General features: G+C 46.1%; 1 protein-coding gene, 4 non-coding genes and 1 pseudogene across 6 annotated transcripts; 4 read left to right on the top strand and 2 right to left on the bottom strand.

Annotated features, from left to right (window-relative positions):
- The first annotated feature begins 2,214 nt into the window (after window positions 1–2,214).
- TRNAD-GUC lies at window positions 2,215–2,286 on the top strand. The gene has a single exon. It is a non-coding gene; the product is annotated as a tRNA-Asp (tRNA).
- Window positions 2,287–3,674: 1,388 nt separating this feature from the next.
- On the top strand, window positions 3,675–5,934 carry HSPA6 (heat shock protein family A (Hsp70) member 6). The gene has a single exon (XM_008054287.1). It carries the CDS (start codon window positions 3,681–3,683, stop codon window positions 5,610–5,612), a length of 1,932 nt encoding a protein of 643 aa, XP_008052478.1. The 5' UTR covers window positions 3,675–3,680; the 3' UTR covers window positions 5,613–5,934.
- A 2,409-nt stretch (window positions 5,935–8,343) lies between these two features.
- On the bottom strand, window positions 8,344–9,050 carry LOC110595307 (annotated as a pseudogene). The gene is made up of 2 exons (XR_002481750.1): window positions 8,956–9,050; window positions 8,344–8,671 (listed from the first exon to the last, which is right to left on the bottom strand). The product of XR_002481750.1 is annotated as a 40S ribosomal protein S26-like (transcript).
- Window positions 9,051–10,249: 1,199 nt separating this feature from the next.
- Window positions 10,250–10,332, bottom strand: TRNAL-CAG. The gene has a single exon. It is a non-coding gene; the product is annotated as a tRNA-Leu (tRNA).
- Window positions 10,333–11,026: 694 nt separating this feature from the next.
- On the top strand, window positions 11,027–11,098 carry TRNAG-UCC. The gene has a single exon. It is a non-coding gene; the product is annotated as a tRNA-Gly (tRNA).
- A 995-nt stretch (window positions 11,099–12,093) lies between these two features.
- TRNAD-GUC lies at window positions 12,094–12,165 on the top strand. The gene has a single exon. It is a non-coding gene; the product is annotated as a tRNA-Asp (tRNA).
- The last annotated feature ends 3,964 nt before the right edge of the window (window positions 12,166–16,129 follow it).

Here is a 16,129-nt window from a genome sequence, read left to right as displayed (position 1 = left end):
GTGAGATTGCTGACTTCCTATTCTGCTGTTCTCCCAGTGTAGTTACCAGAGGATGTGACCTCAGAGAAGCCATCCCAGGCAGGTTAGAAACATGGCTGATGGCTTCTTTGGGGGTTTAATGAGTGCCCTTAAAGAGACTTCATTTTCCTGGGATATCAGATCATTATGCAACATTTTTCTTGCATTCAGAATTTAGCAGCTTTCTGTTGGATAGTTTCAATAGATTTCTAAGGGGGCTATGGAGACTCCATCTGCCCTTTAGCCTGCAGACCCAGGACAGGGACTCCTCTGATATACAAAACCTCAGTAAATTCTGCTTCTACATTCAAAATACATTCAGCAATAAAACTGCTTCTCAGTACCCTACTCCTACCACCCTGGTGCATTTTCTCTCACTTGGATGACTGCAGTAGCCTCCTGACTGGTCTCCTTGGACTCACCTTGCCATCCTACAGTCTAGTCTCACCATAACAGCCATCATGATCTTTAAAAATGCGTGTCACTTATTTGTCACCTATTTGCTCAAAACCATATAATAGCTTCCTCTTGCACTTAGAGTAAAAGCTAAAGTCTCTCCAATGTTATACAGGACACTACATGATCTTGCTTCTCATGCTCTTTCTGACCTTATCTCCTGCTCCTCCCTGCTTACTCTCGATCACTCTTGCCCTTCTTGGACATACCAACTATATTTCGGTCCAGAGCCTATGTCATTTCCTGCTTCTGGAATATTCTTCATTACAGCTATCCACATCATCCCTTATTATGTCCTTTAGTCTCTACTCAGATGTCGCCTTATCAGTGAGGTCTCCTTGAGCATTCACTGCAACTCCACTCCCCTACCATATACTAATCTTCCTTTCCTGCTTTATTGTTCTCCATTGTACTTATCACTAACTGATGTACTATGTTTGCTTGTTTAATGGTTTTTTTTGCCTGACTCCCTTCCCTCCCATTAGAATGTGAGTTCCAAGAGAGGCCTTTTTCTAGTTTTGTTCACTACCATATACTCAGAGCCTAGGTCAGTGTTTGGTGCATGATGAAGCACTCAGTAAATATTTGTGGAATGAGTACATTCTTTAACGTTTGAAATCAGAGACCTTTAAACCTAGAAAATCCTTAGAAACAATGTAGTCCAATCTTGTCATTTTAAAATTGAGAAAGCTGTGCCCAGATAGATGAAATGACTACATCTATCAAGGACATATAGGTAGTTGATGTTACAGACTTTTATATATACAGTTTGGATCATTCTATAGATTTTGTTCTATAGCTTGCTTTCTTTTTATACTCAATATTGGGTCACAAGCATTCTTTCACTTTACAATGTCTACTTAAATCATTACTTTAAGGTCTGTTCTACTTTTAAAGATACTCAAACTAAGCTACTAAACATAAATGGATATGTTTAAGTATATGTACAAAACTTGTATTGCATATACAAGCTCCCCTGCGCTTGAACCTCTCTACAGCCATCAATTTAAAAGGGGTGAATGATATTGGAAGCTTGCCTGTGTGAGGCTGTGCTTTCATAGCCTGTGTTAGAGCTATACTGCCATCTCTTGGGGACGGGTAGATAGGTTGGTCTGAGGCTGCTGAGGGGTGGGAGAAAAGATTGGAGGAGCCCAAACAAGGTAGTCACTGAATAAGCTAAGGCACATAGTGCCGGGCCGAGCCACCGTTTCCCTCAGCTAAAATGTCTCAGCCTCAGCAACCAGGCCTGGCCTGCCTAGAGGCTGAGAATGAATGAATGTACAGCTAACAGCTTCTCTGCCTCCTGGAGTTCTGAAATAGGTTACTTATTTTGGGGGGTACGGTTTGTCTAAACACTGCGGAAGTCATTCATTGCACACTCATTCAAACATCTCTGTTCCCTGGACTGATCATCTTCCCAGCACAGCTGATCTCTCTAGCAGCAGACTCTGTCAGTTCTTTCTCATTGGTATTCTGGGAGAGAGGACTGATCAAGAAATTCAGCCCTGGAGCAGACTGATCGCGGCTTCCTGACTCCCCTTTCCTCTTCGAAGGTTGAGTGGGTTTTAATTTGTTGTAGGAGAAAAAAGTCACTTATGGAGTAAGGCTTTTAGTTTCTCTTAAAAAAAAGTAGAAATTCCCTTCAAATTAAGCAAATGACGTTAAATAAAACTAAACCTTAGAGGCCTTTAACTCACTGATAAAGTATAAGGGAATATACCACGTGCCCTGTAAGCGTCATCCTCGTTAGTATAGTGGTAAGTATCCCCGCCTGTCACGCGGGAGACCGGGGTTCGATTCCCCGACGGGGAGGCTTCGTGCTGTTTTGCTTTCAAGTGTCCGAAATGTTTCTTTTTGGCTTTCAGTACAAATTCAAACAGCAGCCAAATCTATAGAAATGTCTTTGATTAAAGAATGTAGGGTAGGGCAGCCTCAATTCTCATGGACAAAAGCCTGATGGAAAATAGTGTGGCTTTATGGCCCTCTGAATCCGTCTTGTCCTCTGGCCTTAGGGGAGTAGGAAGTAGCAGTTTACTCTTCACCTGAATCCCAGGCTCCGGCGCGGAACCCACGTAGGCCACCGAGAAAAACGTATCCCTCGGGGATACGAACGTTGGGGCAGGTCTCCGAGAACAGGCGGGACATTCCCACCACACACTGCATCCTCCTCCCCGGGGTGCTGCCCTCTCTCCTGGGTGGAACGGCGAGGTCGCTCCCGAGTCCCAGAGCTACAGCGCAATGTCGCGGCTCCTCTAAGTGACCTGGTAAAGGAAGGGGAACCCAATCGAAAGAACCTAAAGTATTTGGTCAGTTGACTTTGTTAACTGAATAGCCATAAATCCTAGAATTAAAAGATAAATCAATCAGATGAACAAAACAGATGACTGGATTGATGGGGATAGGACTCGAGCCCGGTGCTCCCACGTGGTAGGCAAAGCACCCCACCAGCAACTCCACCGCCTGCATAGCCATCCCAGCAGTATTCCCTTACCCTTTCCTCTGTCTATGCCCACATTCCACACGTTTCGAAAACACTCTGCTTTCACGCTTCGAGATGAACATTTTAAAAAGCTTTACAAGAAAACCCACACGATTTCAACTCCGGGCTTTGAGGCCATAGCTCCATTCCGCAAGGTAACTCGTTTCCGCCTCGCCGAGCCGCTGGACTCACCCCCGCCCACCAAGGCCCCGGGCTGAGCGCCTGGAAGACCCGCCTCCAGCCAATCCCGAGGGAACCCGCTCTCCAGGGACGCGGCCGCCTGAGCGGGCTTCCGCCGCGCCCGAGCGCCCTCAGGACCCGCCGGGGGAAGCCGGAACTCGCTCCGCGGTTCTCCTCCGCGGCTGGGAGGCCGAGGCGGGCGGCGGCGCCGACGTGGCCGCCCGGCGCCCCGCCCCGCTGGGCCGGATCCGCCCGAACCTTCTCCCCGAGTCAGCGCGGGCCCCGCGGCTGAGTCAGCCGGGGCGGGCGGGGGCGCGCGGCTCTGGGGCTGCGGAGAAGGCGCGGGAAGGTTCGCGGCGGCGAGGGCGGGAGGCGGCGCGAACGCATAAAAAGCGCGGCGAGCGGAGCCGAGCGCACTCCGGCGGGGAGAAGCCGAGCGGGGAGCAGCGTCGCGGGGCGCCCCTCGGCTGCCGAGCGGCCCCGACCTCGGCCTCGAGCCTCCGACGCGGGGCCCGATAGGTGCCCGGGAGCGCGTGGAGCCGCAGCCATGTCCGCCTCGAGGGACCTGGCGATCGGCATCGACCTGGGCACCACGTACTCGTGCGTGGGCGTGTTCCAGCACGGCCGGGTGGAGATCCTCGCCAACGACCAGGGCAACCGCACCACGCCCAGCTACGTGGCCTTCACCGACACCGAGCGGCTGGTCGGCGACGCCGCCAAGAGTCAGGCGGCGCTGAACCCGCACAACACGGTGTTCGACGCCAAGCGGCTGATCGGGCGCAAGTTCGCCGACGCGACGGTGCAGTCAGACATGAAGCACTGGCCCTTCCAGGTGGTGAGTGAGGGTGGCAAGCCCAAAGTGCGGGTGTCCTACCGCGGGGAGGACAAGACGTTCTACCCCGAGGAGATCTCGTCCATGGTGCTGAGCAAGATGAAGGAGACGGCGGAGGCATACCTGGGGCAGCCCGTGAGGCACGCTGTGATCACGGTGCCCGCGTACTTCAACGACTCGCAGCGCCAGGCCACCAAGGACGCGGGTGCCATCGCGGGGCTCAACGTGCTGAGGATCATCAACGAGCCCACGGCGGCCGCCATTGCCTATGGGTTGGACCGGCGGGGCGCAGGAGAGCGCAACGTGCTCATTTTTGACCTGGGCGGGGGCACCTTCGACGTGTCGGTCCTCTCCATCGACGCGGGTGTCTTTGAGGTGAAGGCCACTGCTGGAGACACCCACCTGGGCGGAGAGGACTTCGACAACCGCCTGGTGAACCATTTCATGGAGGAGTTCCGGCGGAAGCATGGCAAGGACGTGAGCGGGAACAAGCGAGCCTTGCGCAGGCTGCGCACAGCCTGTGAGCGTGCCAAGCGCACCCTGTCCTCCAGCACCCAGGCGACCCTGGAGATCGACTCCCTGTTCGAGGGCGTGGACTTCTACACGTCCATCACTCGTGCCCGCTTTGAGGAACTGTGCTCAGACCTCTTCCGCAGCACCCTGGAGCCTGTGGAGAAGGCCCTGCGGGATGCCAAGCTGGACAAGGCCCAGATCCATGATGTGGTCCTGGTGGGAGGCTCCACCCGCATACCTAAGGTGCAGAAGCTGCTACAGGACTTCTTCAACGGCAGGGAGCTGAACAAGAGCATCAACCCTGATGAGGCTGTGGCCTATGGGGCTGCCGTGCAGGCGGCGGTCTTGATGGGGGACAAGTGTGAGAAGGTGCAGGATCTTCTGCTGCTGGATGTGGCTCCCTTGTCCCTGGGGCTGGAGACAGCAGGTGGAGTGATGACCACGCTGATTCAGAGGAATGCCACCATCCCCACCAAGCAGACCCAGACCTTCACCACCTACTGTGACAACCAGCCTGGGGTCCTGATCCAGGTGTATGAGGGTGAGAGGGCCATGACCAGGGATAACAACCTGCTGGGGCGCTTTGAACTCAGTGGGATCCCTCCTGCCCCACGTGGAGTCCCCCAGATTGAGGTGACCTTTGATATCGATGCCAACGGCATCTTGAGTGTGATGGCCACCGACAGGAGCACAGGCAAGGCTAACAAGATCACTATCACGAATGACAAGGGCCGACTGAGCAAGGAGGAGGTGGAGAGGATGGTTCGTGAGGCCGAACAGTACAAGGCTGAGGATGAGGCCCAGAGGGACAGGGTAGCTGCCAAAAATTCCCTGGAGGCCCATGTCTTCCATGTGAAGGGATCCTTGCAAGAGGAAAGCCTAAGGGACAAAATTCCCGAAGAAGACAGGCGTAAAGTACAAGACAAGTGCCAGGAAGTCCTTGCCTGGCTGGAGCACAACCAGTTGGCAGAGAAGGAGGAGTATGAGCATCAGAAGAGGGAGCTGGAGCAAGTCTGTCGCCCCATATTCTCCAGGCTCTATGGGGGGCCTGGTGTCCCTGGGGGCAGCAGTTGTGGGGCTCAAGCCCGCCAGGGGGACCCCAATACCGGTCCTATCATAGAGGAGGTCGATTAAATGGCCACACGTGATGAGTCAGCTGTGATTGTAAGGCTGGACTTACGGACCTACTAGACTCTTCTGTGACCCTGCCCTGTAACTACAGGGATGAAAGGCTGGGGGGGGGGGGCCTTCCTCCCAAAGCTGGAGGTTTTTTCCCAGTGTGTTTGTTTGCTGACTTCTTTTCCCCTTTAAATCCTCTTCTCCCACTTCAAACACAGTCATTAATTTATTAACACTTGTGTGGTACTTTTACATTTCTTTCACCTACATTTTGTTTATTTTGTTACTTGCACATATGGATTTTGTTATGTGAAATATAGTTGTAGATCTTAATAAACTTTTAAAACTCCTTCTGGGTTTTCATTCCAACCAATTAAGTACACAAAGGGGCTAGGCTATCAGAAGCAAAAAGTGTTGGGGCAGATGTTGAAGGAGGAATGTGAAGACAATTCACAAGGTTGTGTACATGATTTCTAAAGGGGAAAAGGATGAGAAGAGTTTGAGACTGACACATTGGGACAAAAATGAAGGATGAGAGCTGATAGAGAGGAGAGAATTGTATCCTACAGTTTAGAAACAAAGAGGGAGAGAGGTGGAATTGGAAAAACAGAAAAAGGGAGAAACTTAAGTGCTGACAAGTTTCCCATGTGTGACCCTAAGATAAAAACTCCGTTTTGGGAGCCTAGTTTAGTTTGTCAGTCTATATGTTCTAAGAACATTGACAGATTGTTTACATGCTTGTTACTGTTTCTAATCATGTCACTTGATCCATGTTCCTTTAGATAAAAGACCCTAAGTCCTGCACTCTGGAAAATAGTATATGTTAGAGAGAGTAGGTCTGGTCATACAATTAAAGTTATTATTTAACATATTTTTGTGAGTGATAGCATGATTCTACTTTGTTTCTGCTAAGGGTCAGAGGATAAAAATAACAATAACAGCAACAGTGTAGCATAATGGCTATATCAAAGCAAGACCCTACTGGTTTTCAGCTCTGTTACTTTCTATACTATACAAATTAAGCTCACTGAGGATGTGAGGATGATTATGATAATAGTGCCAACCATAGTGATTGCTATGAGGGTTCAATAAATTAATATGCATATGAGGCAAAGAAGAATGTTAGGCATATAATATACTATCAAAATATTACCTTATTAATAAAATAATAGAGTATCAACTAGTAAAGTATATGTACCAGGCACTTGACATGTACAATCTAATTAAATCCTCACAGCAACATTATAGGGCATTATTCTCTTCTCGAAGATGAGATTTCTGAGGTTCAAAGAAGTTAAACAATGTACTTAAGGTCACATAGCTATTAAGTTGGGGTGAGAGAGGCTGGGATTAAGAATGTTGTCCTGGTGGGGCGGGGGATCACACACTTTGGGAGACTGAGGCTAGAGGATTGCCTTGGGTTCATGGGTTTGAGATCAGACTGGGCAATTTGGCAAGACCTCATCTTTACAATAAATCAAAAAATTAGCCAGGTGTGGTGGCTGCGCCTGTGGTTCCAGCTACTTGGAAGGCTGAGGTGGAAGGATCGCCTGAGCCCAGTAGTCTGTGGTGGTCGGTGAGTATAGCACTGCACTCTAGCCTGGTGACAGTGAGACTCTGACTCAAAAAAAAAAAAAAAAAAAAAAAAGAATTTTGTCCTACCTGATTCTAGAGCCTGAGTGTGGCCTCACAATTAGGCCATAACGCCAACTTATTACCAGACCTTCTTTCAGGTGTTGTGAAATTGGATATTTTATTCCTTTAGAATGCAATTGGGTGTTGAGTCCAAAGAGAAAAAGTGTACATTATATTGTATATTTATATTCTTTACTAAGTGAATATTTGTATGTTTTTAGTAGCAAGTGACAGAACCTGAGAAATATCCGTAGGCTCAACTTTACTGCCAGTCAAGTAAATGGCAATCAGGGACAATGATAAACTTGTGTGAGATAGTTCCCAATCAATCCAATCCATCATATCTATCCTATGAGCAATGGGAGATTTATTTTTATCTCACAAATGAGGGTGAGCTTGGCTAGAGCAATGTTACATTATTTAGTTTAGGGTAATCTCCTGTAGATGAAGAAAAGGTTCCGTTAAAAACCCACTTGTCCTTGGTTGTCATTTCACATATTTAACTGCCCTCTTTACTGCACCTGGCCCAAGCCCTATGCAAGCTGGCTTCAGATTGAGGGCAAGGCAGTCTAGTTAGTTTGGGCAAGGGGGACGGGGGGCAGGGTAGGGCAGGAGAATTGCAGACCCAGAGGTTGAGAAAGAAAAAACTTTCTTTGATTTGTAACTAGTAGGAAACTGACACAAACTTCCTGTGGCGTGAAAGGAACATGGACATACACACACAAAAAACAGATAAAAGTCAGCACTCTCTACCCTCCAGTGCATCTTTCTCTTGGAGATTTCCCACACTCCTCTCTTGAGTGTGTACTTTTGGTTCAAATTAAAGCTTCTTTTACTTTGTGTGACTGGTCTTTGAATTATTTCCTGAGATGAAATCAAGAGCCTAGCCCTGGTCAGGTTGAAGGTTGCACCTCTTGGTGGTCTGGTGAGAAGCAAGAGAAAAGGTATTCCAGAGGCATCTTGATTAAGTAGGCCAGAGCTCTTCAAACTTTAATATACATATGAGACACCTGGAGATCTTGTGTTTTTTTGTTTTGTTTTTTGAGAACTTTTAAACTGCAGATATAGTTGGTCTCAGGTGCAGCCTGAGATCTGCATTTTTTTTTTTTTAAAGTATAATTTCCATTTTATTTTTTTCCAGGTGATAGTTGTTCTTCAGTCCTTAAGAACTCAGCTCCTTACATGGGCTTTGGTAGAGGTCATGGGGCAGCACCCGCAGGTCTAAATCGGGGTGGGGGTGTTCGGTTCTTGCAGACTTCACCAGAACGATTCCTGACTACCTTGCTGTGAATGGTACAACTCACAGTGATGCAGCTTCACACACAGCTTGGGAAGCACACTGGTGTCGAAGACACTCGCTTCGGAAATGTCCCTAACAGTTGTGGACTCCACTATGTTTCGATTGACGAATTTCTTTTCTTTTTTTTTTGAGTTGGAGTCTCACTCTGTCGCCCACACTGGAGCGCAGTGGCCGCTCCCGGCCACCGCCGCCTCGACCTGCTGGGCTCCGGCGATCCTTCTGCCTCAGCCTTCCAAGGAGCTGGAACTACAGGCGCGCGCTACCACGCCCGGCTAATTTTTGATTTATTGTAGAGATGAGGTCTTGCCAAGTTGGCCAGGCGGGTCTCGAACCCGCGGGCTCAGGCAAATCCACTCACCTCGGCCTCCCAAAGTGCTGGGATTACAGGCTGAGCCACCGAGCCCGGCCGAATTTCTGACTTACCCTTGGGCACGCATCGTGAACTGTTCCTGCAGCGGATGGGCTGCACGTGGCCGGCCCTTTTTGGCACGACCATTGTTCCGTCCTTTCTTTGTCATCTTGGAAGCGGAGGAGGATCTGGCGGCTGGCAGGGTCTTCTTGAATTGCGCCAGGTCTCTACGCTCACAGCGGAAGAATTTTTAGGAGACGTGCACCAAAAACTGCAACCCACTGTACTCAATTTTTAAGAATTATTCAGGCTTTCTGCTTAAATCTAGGTCGGAACGGCGTTCCTAGGGTTTATTAGTGGAACAAAGCCCATGGGACTATTTGGCCTGCTGACTGAAGAAAATTAGAGTAGTATGTCTCCCAGCATACATCGCGACGACATGCACCCAAGATCTGCATTTCAAATGAATTCCTGGATTATCTCACGCAATCAACGCTACATCTATTTTACAAGGAAGCATCTATTTTACTAAGGCTCAGAAGGGTCAAATGCATTTCCCAAGGCTGTAGTCTAGTAACTGACAGGGAATGCAATTCTGTCTGGCAAACTCACTCATCAACCTAAAGATACTTCCATTTTCTCCCTTATGAACCTTCCACATTCAACTTCCTTAGAGTTTTCCTGCTCCTTAAAAGGACAACAAAGTTTTTTCCATACCCAACTCTTCCCAAATCAGAATGTGGCTTATTTGTGATCTTTGAGAAACAAGAGTTCCGAAAACAACTAGCTTCATCAGTTTATTTATCCTATGAACCTCCTCCCATTTGACCTGTTGACTTCTTTTCCTGCTTTTCCATGATACAGCAATCCTACTGAATTAGAATTGGTGGTGGGTCTGAGAAGGCAGTGGAAAATTGATGCTTTCCAAAGTTTGACATTACTGCTTTAGCGTTAAAAGACTCAGGCTAATTACTGTATAGCAAATTACGAGATCCTAGGTTGAGGTTTTTCTCCTGTTCACTCAAAGGAGATTTTGGTATCTACCTGCCTAAGTATGCTTGACATGAAAAGGGCTCGATACATTGCTGTTGAATAAAAAGGTACTGGGGAATTGGCATCTAAAGGCAGTAAACAAAAAGTCACGGTTAGGGTTAGATCCATAGTTTAAGTTGTTCCCTGATTTCAAAGACATGCCACCTGCTTATAATACAGAGAATAGATTTAGTTCCATATTTACAGCGAAGCATAATATTCGCAAATGTAGATAAGAGGGATAAGAAGCAGTACTAATCAATCAAGAATTCTCTCTCCAATAATTCATGGTTGCTGGAAAACTCAGTCGGAGGGGAAAAAGTTTAAAATCTAGGTTGTCAGGAGTGGGATTCGAACCCACACCTCCAGGGGAGACTGCGACCTGAACGCAGCGCCTTAGACCGCTCGGCCATCCTGACACACTGCACGGAACTTTTCCTATTTTCCTATAAATTTAATAATACTGATGGAACAGGCTGTCAGACCCTATAATGTTGTGTCTAGTTCATTTAGTGTTTCAAATAAAACTCGAACTCTCTCTGGACCTCTTCACAAAGCCGGAAAAACAAAACTCTCCGACAGTTCTTTCCTATTTCCTACTCCTCACTACCCTAGCCCTTAAAGCTCCGTTTTCCCGGACGCCTCTTCGTACGCTCCTCTCCTCTACAGGGTCTGAGACATGCCAGGGAGGCCCCTGTGCCGGCCGGTCTCCCTCGGATTCTCTGCACCAAATCGCCGTTACTGAATCCGGCACCCCGTGAACCCCGTGCGGGGCCTCGAGGAGCTGGGAGCTGGAAGCGCCGGGACGTGAGGGACACAGGGATGAAAGAAGGCCGCGGAGGAAAACACCAAAGGAGGAAACACGCTCGGCTCCTCCCCGGCCCCGCCCTCCGGCTTTCGGCTAGGTGGCTTCTGCGTTCACCGTTCCGCACCCTTTGCTGGCAAGGTCGACTACGGGGAGTCCGTGCTCAACAAACGACGAAGACTTTATGCATTTTGCCTGGGGGTCATAAATATGAAACGCTACTGAGAGCATCGGGAAAAAAAAAAAAAAAAAAAAATCATGATCTGATGTCTTTTATATATGGAATTTGAAAGCTGTTAAGAAGAATGGCGTTGGTGGTATAGTGGTGAACATAGCTGCCTTCCAAGCAGTTGACCCGGGTTCGATTCCCGGCCAGCGCATAACGTTTTCTTCCTTCTCCCTCTGAAATTCTTTTGAGAGATGCAGCTCGTGATTAGTATTTTGTGCCTAAACAAAACTATTTAACTGCAGTCATATCTCATATTCTCATCTCGCTTGTTACTTTTCCTCTAGCCTCTTTCTCTTCCTGGGCTTGTTTTGACGGCATTAGATTCTGGTTTTCTTTCCTTCCTTTCTCTCTTTCTTTTTGAACTTCCAACTCTTGAGTAATCTTTGGGATTATCTGGATTCTAGGATCTCTTATCTGAATCTCAACCTCGGAAAAGGGGTCTTTATCTTCGAGGTTATTCGGTGGCCATGAACTATGGAGAACTTGAAACTGGCGAGTACGTCAAGGAATTGCATATTTACATTAAATTAAATCGATACATTAATCGAAATAAAGTAATTAAATAAATGAATAAACAAGTGGAAAATTTTAAATGAGTACTAAATTCAGCTATTGGAGACTGTTTAGGTGCTTGTGGAACAATTTGGGTGTATATATCTACTTTTTCTACTGTAAATTTTATAAACTCTAAGTTCTGATTTTTTTTCTGATAAAAATCTAAAATCCGAGTTGAAATGTGCTGTCTGTAAGTGTAAAATACACACCGTAAGAAAAAAGCTAATTAATTATATTTTTATATTGATCACACGTTGAAATAATATTTTGAGGCAACCCCCTCGAGTTGCTGTGGGAGCTTTTCTGTCCTCTCAATAAATCCTGCTTTCAAAAAAAAAAAAAAGAACATTTTGAATATATTGTGTGAATAAGATTAATTATTACAATTATTATCACCTCTTCCTTTTTACTTTTTTAATGTAGTTATTCAGCAATTATAAATTACAGGTGGGCTTCGCATTCTATTGTAATGTGTCGGTGTGGAGAATGAGTAATGTGGTGCAATTTTGACCAACTTTCCGCGGAAGTATATTGAAAGCTTAGATACACACACCTTCCTAAGTAGAAATTTCAAAACGTTTCGCGTGGTTGTCCTCGTTAGTATAGTGGTGAGTATCCCCGCCTGTCACGCGGGAGACCGGGGTTCGATTCCCCGACGGGGAGACCAATGGACAGCTCTTTTCCTGCCGTTCGTCATTTAAATAATATTACATTTATTCCAAGCGTATGTCTTTCACATGAGAGTAGACACGCACAAGAGTACGAGTGGATCCAGTTACTTTCACCCTGATTTTGCATTAGAGACGTTGAGTGAATAAACTTGCAGCCCTTCCCCCAGCCGCCATTGAAAGGGTTTGACGCTGGAAGAATCATCGTGCATATCCATACCTCCCTGCTGCCCTCTGGAAGGGAATCCTAGGGTCCATGGTTTGCCTGAAATCCTGGACTCAGTAGTTCCACCTTGCCATCTCCGGCACCGATGACTCCGTAAGCGAGCCCTCCTTCTTCATTCCTCCCGTTATATACTGCTAGTCAGCAGTGGCCATCCTAAATTCTCAAGTCCACACTCTTCCACTGCCCTGCTGCACCAAGATGTGCAAACTTGTGAAACATCTACCCTACAACGGGAGATGGGTATAACCAAGTCAGAAAGAAGCACTGCTCTGACAATCAGGAGCCATTTTTTTTTTTTAATCGAAAGTTTTGGTTTGCAAGTTACTTAACTTCTCTGACCGCTTAAGTTTCTTAATCTGGAAAACGGAGAAGCGTTTCAAACTCCTTTGAGACTCAGCAGCACTAGAGTCCTTTGAAGTAGCTCCCTTCACTAGGAAGAGTGAGGTTTTTGCAGCCAAATGCACTTTGTTTTTGTTTTTGGTTTTTTGGTTTTTACTTTTTTGAGTCGGAGTCTCACTCAGTCGCCCAGACTGGAGTGCAGTGGCCGCTCCCGGCCACCGCAGCCTCGACCTGCTGGGCTCCTGCGATCCTCCCGCCTCAGCCTTCCGTGTAGCTGGAACTACAGGCGCGCGCTACCACGCCTGGCTAATTTTTGATTTATTGTAGAGACGAGGTCTCGCCAAGTTGCCCAGGCGGGTCTCGAACCGAATGGGCTCAGGCAATCCACTCACCTCAGCCTCCCAAAGCGCTGGGATTACAGGCTGGGCCACTGAGCCCGGCCCAAATGTACTTTGAACATCAGTTCTTCCACGCAGTTAGCTCTTTGACCTCGGGCCAGTCGTTGACTCTTTCTGAGCCTCATTTCCATCATCTAGGTGTATATATGTATATATTAAAAAGGTGATAATTATATCTATTCTAAGTGACTGTTTTGAGAGTAGAAGAGTATATCTGTAGAAGCACCTGATATGCTCATTTTTACAAAATATATTATGTCTTCTGTATGGAATATTTACACATAATCCTTGTAAAGAAATATGGAAAATAAGTAAATCACAAACAAATAAAAGGTACCCACCCATATTTCCATCATCTAGGAAACCCCTGTTAATATTTTGCTGTGCGTTCTGCCTCAGCTGGGACTACAGGTGTGAGCCACTGTGGACTCTTTTTGTTTGTTTAAATGCAAAGTTGGAGTCAAACTCAGCATAGTGTTTTTTTGTTTGTTTAATAGACTATTTTTTAGAGCAGTTTTAGGTTCATAACAAAATTGAGAGGAAGGTTCAGAGACTTCCCAAATATCCCTACCCCAACACATGCATAGCCTCCCTCACTGTTAATATACTCCACCAGGGGATACATCTGCTACCACTGAGGAAAATACATGACACATCATTATTGTCTGAAGTCCGTAGTTTACATTACAGTTCACTCTTAGTGTCTAATATTTTATAGTTTTGAACAAATGTTTGCAAACCTTTTTTAACCTGCGTGATTTTTTTACTTTAAAATGTGATGACTATTTCTACATTCATTAAATATTAGTTTAAAGCATTACTTTAATAACTTCACTATACTATATTTGCCCGCATCACAATTTCTTTAACAAATCTCCAATTTTTGAACATTTATGTTGTTCCTGGTGTTCTTCTACCTCCTCTTGCGGGGCAGCTCCTAAAATTTGTGCTTGGCCCTTGTTATTTTTTTTACTTTATTTTATTTTTTGAGTCAGTCTCACTCTGTCACCCAGGCTGAAGTGCAGTGGCAGGCTCACGGCCACTGCAGCCTTGACCTGCTGGGTTTAGGAGATCCTTCTGCCTCAGCCTTCCAAGTAGTTGGAACTATAGGCATGCACCAGCACACCCGGCTAATTTTTTGTTTTTATTGTAGAGACGAAATCTCCTCAAGTTGCCCGGGCTTGTCTCTAAACCATGGCCTCAGTCCTCTCGCTTCGGCCTCCCAAAGTGCTGGGATTACAGGCATGAGCCACCGTGCCCTGCTTTGCTTGGGTCTTTTTTTTTTTTTTTTTTTTTTTTTAACCTTGATCTCCCTAGAATCTCTGCTCAGTGCAGTCCAGTTTAGGGGTGAGACAAGATTTTTTTTTTTTTTTTTTCCAGACAGGTTCTTGTTTTGTTGTCCAGGCTGGAGTGCAGTGGCATGAATCACGGCTGACCGCAGCCTTGACTTCCTGGGTTCAGGTGATCCTTTTGCCCCATTTTCCTGAATAGCTGGGACTACAGGTGCATGCCACCATGCCTGGCTAATTTTTTAATATTTTGGAGAGACAGAGTCTTACTATATTGCCTAGGCTGGTCTTGAACTTCTGGGCTCAAGCAATCCATAGTGCTGGGATTATAAGTGTGAGCCACCACACCTGACCTAGGCAAGGATTTGAGAGAAGATTTATTTGAAGATTTGATTTTATTCCATGTGGCTCCCTCCTTTCTGAGATTTACTCCTTCAATTTCCACCTACTCTGGCAGAACTAAATTCTGCCCTGATGCATGAGGCCAATACGACTTGTTTTCTTCATGAGTTTATATGTCTTAGGCTGACTGGCTAGTGCACATAAAATGAGGATCTTACTCATTGTAGTTTCTTCTTCCAAGACTGGAGTCCTCTATTTTCAGTCTGACTTGACTGCTCTCTAGTGCCTTCAAACAGATTTAAAAAAAAATATTTTGTCCTACATTTATAGTTGTTTTCTGTGGAGTGGTTAGTTACACACAAGCTACTCAACCTTTATGGGAATCAGAATTGCTTTTAATTTTATTCACAGTATTTTTGAAGTTCAGATTCAGATGTTTCTAATTTTTATGCAGTCAAATATTTTTTCTGGTATTCTCTCTCTCTCTCTCTCTCAGTTTATAGCATTATCTCTTTAATTCTTTTTGAAATTATTTTGAGATATGGCATGAGATATGTCTATAATTCTATTCTCCTCCCCAACACCTAAAGGATATCTATTTGATTTATTGAATAACTCATTCCTCGGCCACTGACTTAAAAGGACATAATTGTTGGGTAATCACTCAGCCACATCTTGCAAACAAAGCAAAACAAACTCTGAGACATCCTCAACTCCAGTCCCAGCTTGGATTCATCAGACGTTAATGGTGAAATCAGCAGATAGGCTTCCTTTCTGTTATTGTGAGTGACTGTGAGCTAATGGCGTTGCTCTTTTACTCTGCTGTCATTTATGTCATTTCCTGCTCATGTTTTTTATTTTCAGCTATATCAGTAATGCCTCATTCTGATTTCCAGGACAGCTTTGACTCCAGACTCACATTGGGTCATGAGATGTTGGATCATGAACCCAAGTGATATAAGTTTTCTCTTGGATATTGTGGATGATTGGGATGGTATAAGGTTTTGTTCTTTTATTCTTTAATTAATAAACCCTTTCATTCTAGGATAAAGTTTTCTCTATCACCCTGGTTAGATCTCTTCTACAGGAATTTGGGAGAAGGGTGGAGTCCAACAAATGATTTGAAGTCCCTCCTCAGGTTAACTTTTAAGAATAGGCACACGCAGGGTACAGTGGCTCACGCCTGTAATCCCTGTACTTTGGGAGGCCAAGGCAAGAAGACTTTGAGACCAGCTGGGCAACATGGCAAGACTTTGTCTTTACGGCAAATTAAAAGAAATTAGCCATGAATGGCGCACGGCTGTAGTCCCAGCTACTGGGAAGGCTGAGTCAGAAGGATTGTCTGAGCCCAACAGATCAAGGCTG

Source organism: Carlito syrichta, unplaced genomic scaffold (assembly GCF_000164805.1).
Source record: "Carlito syrichta isolate Samal-C Ts95f unplaced genomic scaffold, Tarsius_syrichta-2.0.1 Scaffold289400, whole genome shotgun sequence".
NCBI classification, from domain to species: domain Eukaryota; kingdom Metazoa; phylum Chordata; class Mammalia; order Primates; family Tarsiidae; genus Carlito; species Carlito syrichta.
Note: the sequence above shows the minus strand (reverse complement) of the source record. Positions and strands in the feature narration are given on the sequence as shown.

Bases quoted from the DNA above. Each gene is read 5' to 3' on its own strand.
- HSPA6 (XM_008054287.1), top strand. From the start codon at position 3,681: ATGTCCGCCTCGAGGGACCTGGCGATCGGCATCGACCTGGGCACCACG.